This window comes from Styela clava, chromosome 6 (assembly GCF_964204865.1).
Source record: "Styela clava chromosome 6, kaStyClav1.hap1.2, whole genome shotgun sequence".
NCBI lineage: Eukaryota > Metazoa > Chordata > Ascidiacea > Stolidobranchia > Styelidae > Styela > Styela clava.
This window is the reverse complement of record NC_135255.1, coordinates 5,800,467-5,807,391: the sequence shown is the minus strand read 5'-3', so window position 1 is coordinate 5,807,391 and position 6,925 is coordinate 5,800,467. Positions and strand designations below refer to the sequence as shown.

The window sequence follows — 6,925 nt, the reverse complement described above, 5'->3', positions numbered from 1 at the left end:
TGCTTTATCTTTAGATTACAGTCATATGTGATGTCTATGGAGGGCGGTGAATTTTTATAAGTTAAGACTTCTACTACGGACGACAGTCCTGACGAATACGCCCAAATGAGACTAGACTACATAGTATTTTATTTTTCTATTTTCAAACGATCATACCCGAACCCTAACGAAGAATCAATCATTGTGTATATATATATATATCATGACAAACATAGATATATATATATATATATTCCTTTTCAATAATGTCTAAAATATACAAAATAATTACAAACCCATCATATTTGTTTCAGCTACTTACCGTGAATAGATCGGTGCTCAATCACTGATGATCTTAACGTTTTTCAAACACCTGGCGCCCTTGTGAAAAATGTCTTTTATTCCTATATCTTAATAAAGACTATGATTCTTTTGCAATTATTTTTAGAGTTAGAGCATCAGGTACTATCGAGAAATTTTTCTAAAGCCTCATCATGATTAATGGATTCCCAATTAACGAAAATAGAATGGGAAAATATAAAATTTAATTAATTCATCTTGTATTTTATTGGTCGTTTGCAGAAATCAGAGGTCTTCTACAGTATGCACTTTTTATCTTTGGGGAGAAATAGAAGCGGATAAACGTATTAATCACACATAAGACTAACCAATGCTTCTATCAAATGCAAAATGGGAAGTTGCGTGAACACAATTCTCCATAATGCACATAAATGCACGCTAGAACGAACCACATGGTCGAGATCTTTGCGCGCCAGTTTTTACGTCATTTCATTACTAGAATCGCAATTAATTAACAGCGTTTAAAAGCAAAACCTGCCACAAGTATCTCGCTAGTTTTTATGTATCCGGCACCCCGGATAATTGCGTAAAGAACTTTTGTGACGTCACAGTTGCGCTATGATGGATCATCATCAACGTGCTAAGTAGTAATATAATATGAAAACTACTTACATGGGCTAGATCAGGGTGGTCCAAGGTTGTCGGCTCCGCGGGCCACAAAATTATTTTTGCATTGTTCGTGGGCCACAGTAGTGCCAAGAATAGGTAAACAGTACAATACAAAACAAACACCTTTATTGTGCAAACACATAGTTATCAGGCGTAGCCATTCTAGGCTAATAGAATCCGCATTCGATTTTTAGTTTTCTATGATGCCTATATTGTTTCCATATATTCCCGACCAAAAAGTTAAAAAGCCAGATAACAATTTAGACCGCCAAGCACATCATTCAACTTCGCTAGTTTCCCCAGCTATCCATAACACTATTTAAATCAGTGACAATAGTGATGACAATATGACAAAAGATTTTTCTGATTAATTTTATTACGAAACAACACGAAATGCGATTTTTTGATTACTCTCCGAATGTAACGCGGGCCACAGATAATAAAGCGGCGGGCCACATGTGGCCCGCGGGCCTGGGTTTGGACCACCCTGATCTAGCTAATATAGCCGTAATCTAAATGTAGATAGAGTTAGATTCTCGCCAAAACACTGTACTACTTATTTGCTGGTGGCAATCAAATTGCTTTGGATTTCTTACAAAATATTTTTCAGGCTCTACCATGCTTTGCGCATATATATGACCTGATTCTTGCATTGCTATAATTTTATATGGCTAACCCACTTCTGGATTACACAGGAAATCGGCAAAAGGTCGTAGTTGGCCACATGACTGAGCTGTTTTGATGGCTGTTAATGTATTTTAAACCCATTAAAAGCAATTACCGATTCAGTCGTGTGTCGAGACATGATTTTAATATTCATTTCAACTTCTTCATGCGATCTGTGAGTGTACAAGCGGTAATGTAACACAGATGTGTATTCTATATCTTATGGCCTTCAAGACTATTTGGACATGTAGGATAAATACGCAATTAATGGAAAAAAATCCTCACTGATTCAGTGCCTTTAGCATCAGAAATCCATTCAGGCCAAATTTCAGTGAATAAATTCAGATTTTTTTATACTTGACTTTTTCACTTTTTTATGGAGATAACCAACCCATTTCCATGTCAAAATCTCATAAGCAATGTGTCATAAGCCTAACCATAGTAGAGCACTTATCGCCGTAAAAAATATTGCATCGAGCGCAATGGAGTATCTACGTAAAACTGCGCCCGTGGCAGAGTTCAGAAAGGCGCTTCATTGGCCGTTTACTGACAATTTTAAACGACTGTTGTAAAATTAGATATTTGTACCTTATTATTAACGAGTTTCAATCATTCCGAGGTTGACATTATTTTATCGAAACATTTTACGACTAGACATTGGCTGGTATGGCAGCCTAGATACGTCACAGCATCTAGGTCGGAATTTACAATTGGGTTCGAAGCTGCATTTATTGACTCACAATTCAGCTGCATTGCATATTCCTCTTTAGCTAACAATGAAAGTTACACGCAAAATCGTTAGCGCTGCAAGCAACAATTACCGCTTTCCTAATCCAGTGCAGGAAACATATGGACATCAATGAATTGTGAGTCATTGATGTTATATTTCCGATCAAGCTGAAATTTTGATTACAATAACACTGTTATTAAACCCATTGTGTGTAGCGACATTATAATGCAATGCGAGGAAATCATGAACGAAACAAGTAGGCCTATTATCCTTAATATACGAAAATGGTCTAACATTTCGTGCTTTTTGGTTTACTCTCGAAGTGTGTGAACCAAGATGGCGGACACCAGAACGTAGTATGTGTACCAGGTTAGAGTTAGGCCATGATATTATTCCAATTTTCCTTATTTTGGTTCTATTACGAGTTCGGGGACTAGTCAAGTGACTCCTGTAGTATTTGTACCTGAAATTATGGCCTAACCCTACCTGGTACACATACAACGTTCCGGTGTCCGCCATCTTGGTTCATATACTTCGGGGGTACCCTTTTTAGTATACCATAATTTGTCGTCATTCCCAGTGATGACCCGTACTATCAATACTTTGCAATAATGAGTTAATGAGGACGTCACAGCGTTTTTCAGCACTATGGGACACTCCATCTTGGCATAGTGCAAATTGGAAAACAGAGCTTGCGTAAAATTCTTGAAGCAAGCTGTTTTGGTAAAACGTTCTAACTATCATTCCGAATTACAAACCGCTTGTCACATTTTCCTGGTACAAATTTATATATTGTTTTGAAAGAAAAAGCATGATCTACTGATTTCATCTAAGCTACATTTTTTTTTCTGGGTTAGTAAATTCCAACTCGGAGGCACACGAACATATTTGAGGTTCCGAGGGCCTAAACTGCATGATATATATGAACAAAAAATAAATAAATCATTTACAATTGACAACAAATTGGAGGCAACTCTACTATACAGTATTAGAGTAACGGTAATACGACACCTTGTTCATATGAACGAATGGCTGTTTTCACTTCAAAATCTAAAATTATTCCATGTTTTCATTTGATCAACTTAAATGAAAAATTTGAGATTTTTTTGCACAGTATCTAGCCCAGGGTGGTCCAAACCCAGGCCCGCGGGCCACATGTGGCCCGCCGCTCCATTATCTGTGGCCGGCGCCGCACTCGCGGAGAGTAATCAGAATATTGTATTTTAAATTGCTTCTCATAAAATAAATCAGAAAAATCGTTTGACATATTGTTGTTATATCACCACTGTGACTGAATTGACTATAGTATGATGGCTAGCTGAAGCAACTACCGAAGTTAAGATGTGATGGGCGGGCAGTCTAAATTGTTACCTGGATTCCTATCGTTTTGGTCGGGAATATATGCTAACAATATAGGCATTATAGAAAACTAAACATCGGATGCGGATTTTATTAGCCTAGGTTGGCAATGCCTACGTGATAACTATGTGTTTGCACAATAAAAGTACTTGTTTTGTATTGCACTGTTTACCTTGGTACTATTGCGGCCCGCGGAGCCCACAACCTTGGACCACCCTGGAATAGAGGATCAATGCTAATAAGAGGTATATGAGAGATAACGATATATACAGGAAGCAGAAATGGAAAATTAATACCACAAATACGCAGCAACAATGGTAATGACCAAAGCTAATAATGCGAGAGTAAAATACATTTCGGTGTACATTTCTTCCACATACGAATCATGCTTTGGACGATGTGCCGTTGTCGATCCATTCTTATTCTCATGTGGAAACGGCACATCTGGTAATTCGTGCCCCAAGAACTGGCATACCGGATCCCACCCTTCTTTAACATTGAAGATGAGCAATTGGTCTCGAGGTGCATTCTGTCAAAAAATATCATAGTTGTGAAAAAATATGTTGAAAACTAATTGTAGAACATCTGTCACAGTAGAAGATGTTGCTACCGTGGTTGTAGATGAATCAGAAGACCTAATGGTTCCGGATTGGCTGTTTATTGAACGACAACTCCAATATCAAACTTTCAACAGCATAACAGATTACATCACTAGAGAACTGAAAATACGTCCGGCCGCCAGCGCAGAGACCGGAGAACAGAGATCGAAAGACAGTTTTTTTCTTCACATGTAGTGTGAGTGGTCGAAGTCCAGATCCGACAGAACAGCATTAAACAAGGGTCAACATAACCGTTTATAAACATAAAAATATATACATACACACAACATAAACACGGACACTATGGTCCGCGACACATCGAACACGAGACATCAATATCTCAAATTGGGGAATATCGTATATATATATTCTGCAAATTAAATCACAGTTACCTCTAGCACATCGTTATTGTGGTCTTCGTAATATTTTGCATACTGATCTTGGTCCAGAATAGGAATTTTTTTACATATTTCATATCCTTTTATCTCGAAAGGCGGTTTGCAGAACTTTGCAACTGAAAATAAAATAAAACCATTGAAATCAATTTATTTAGTGACCTGAGAACTTCTTAAAATAAAATGCTGCACACTTTCCATGCTCTAATAACACATTTTCAAATTTCAATTAATAATGAATGATAAGTCCCGAAAACAAATCTTTAATGGTTTTCCATCTACAAAAGATATATCTTTCACATTTTATTATTAATAGGCAGCCCCTTTTTCAAAGTCTGATACAAAATTTTCAAAAATTATATTTGAACTTTACTCGACGTTGACTTCCACCTAGCAAAAACGATTATGGAGTCGCTAGAAAGTTTCATTCAACTATAAACTGCGAGCTACCGTATTTTCCCGAAAAAAAGACCTAGCCTAAGACTAAGACCCAGCTTGAATTTCAAAAATGATTTTAATATAAGCCCTCCTCTTAAATAAGACCGATTCGATAGTGCGAAATTTTTTGACCTTGTCGTTAGCAAGAAATCTTTCCTACACGTTTCAATTCTCTACTTTATAATTTTGTTTTTGATAAATAAAAATAAAAAACATCCTCCCAAAATAAGCCCTAGTGTTATTTTTCCAAAGAAAATTTTAAATCAGACCCTATCTAACTTTTGGGGAAACACGGTATTTGTAGGACTGACTCGGTTTTGATCAACATTATTCTCTGTGTCTGTCTCCATTATTCGAAAACAAATTTGGTCATTCTGTGTTTCCATTGTAAATTTTAGGGTGGTTTAATGCTTTTAGTTTATAATAAATCTTCTTAAGTTTGACCTACCGATCTTCAAACTACTGGGAATTCAAAATCCCTACTCCAGTTCCTGATAGTTAGAAAATACGTCCCCGCAGAAATGTCCTCTCAGTAAACCCAGCCAGACTTCAAGATATTTTGTTTAACTAAAATCTCACCAGAGTCCCTTTCCAGGTCCCACCAACGTCTAGCCTTCAATGAAAAGACGGAAAGTGGAAATGAAAATGCCGATTCATTGTACTTGGTATATTGGTTGATGAATGACTTCGCACATTCGTATTTATCGTCGCGTATAGTGAGAATCAACTGGAATATAAATAATCCATCATGTTTTTAATAGTGCAAAAATCATGACTAATACCTCATTATCACAATGTAATAAAAATTTTCATATATAAACCCCCACTCACCTTAATGTCTGGAAATGCTTTAAGAAACTCTTTCCAATAAGCTAAAACTAACGTGTCACTTGTAGCGTCATAACCTCTAAACATTTTACGTAAATCTTCAAAGTTTCCTTTGCCTTGCAGAAATTCCATCCAATCTTCATATAACTCCTCAAAGTTTCTTCCATGTTCCGATACATTGTAGCCCAGAATTCTCAATGCTTGGCACATACTTTTGGTCCCAGTTTTCAAAAAACCAACAATTAGAATCTTCATCTTGCAACCACCGAAGGTTTGGTAACAATCGCGTTCTATAATTATGTAGGGGTGACAATACCTGATCAAAATCAGATGCTGTTAAGGTATTATGCAAATGTTACTAAGAGAACGGAATGACCTATGTTGTTAACGATATCATCAGCACAATGACCCACTTTCATTTAGACCAGGAATGTGCAAACTGTGGCCCGCAGGGCAAATGCGGCCCGCAAGGAGAAATTGTACAGCCCGCGGAGAAGTGCCAAATCTGAATGATGTGCTCCCGAAACGAGTTTTTAGTTTAGTTAATCTGGTACGTGCTAGCACTTTTAATCTCTTTGCGTCGCAAAGCCTGTCTATACTAGTACCTGAGTGCCACTGTCAAGTTAGTAACACTAGCTGGCAAAATCCTGTTGCAAAATACACAATGGTATAAAAACGTGAATTTGTTTAAAGTCGGTGTGACAATAAATTTGAGTAGAAATCTTTTTTGTATATCTATGCGTTTCCACTCACCATTTGTGCAATCACCCTAACAATGCCGTAAGATCAATAACAAAAAGAAACAAATTTTTATGCTTGCAACTACTAGAAAAGCTATCATAAATAAAGGTGCGACCCGCGGTTTCATGTATATGGCCCTCCTGTAATAAAGGTTACACTTGCACACCCCTGATTTAGACCACCAATGCGCAATGATGTTTTGTGAGAACTTGTAAGAAAGT

At 37.0% G+C, this 6,925-nt stretch overlaps 1 protein-coding gene across 1 annotated transcript; it reads right to left on the bottom strand.

The window, feature by feature from the left end:
- Positions 1 to 3,113: 3,113 nt before the first annotated feature.
- On the bottom strand, positions 3,114 to 6,276 carry LOC120331228 (uncharacterized). Its single transcript, XM_039398304.2, has 4 exons — positions 5,967 to 6,276; positions 5,715 to 5,862; positions 4,695 to 4,816; positions 3,114 to 4,232 (listed from the first exon to the last, which is right to left on the bottom strand). Exons 1-4 carry the CDS (start codon positions 6,216 to 6,218, stop codon positions 3,993 to 3,995), a joined length of 762 nt encoding a protein of 253 aa, XP_039254238.2. The 5' UTR covers positions 6,219 to 6,276; the 3' UTR covers positions 3,114 to 3,992.
- Positions 6,277 to 6,925: the final 649 nt, after the last annotated feature.

Coding starts and splice junctions, on each gene's coding strand:
- LOC120331228 (XM_039398304.2), bottom strand. CDS start 6,218: ATGAAGATTCTAATTGTTGGTTTTTTGAAAACTGGGACCAAAAGTATG. Junction 5,863..5,966: donor AAGCATTTCCAGACATTAAG/GTGAGTGGGGGT, acceptor TTTATATTCCAG/TTGATTCTCACTATACGCGA. Junction 4,233..4,694: donor ACAATAACGATGTGCTAGAG/GTAACTGTGATT, acceptor ATTTTTTGACAG/AATGCACCTCGAGACCAATT.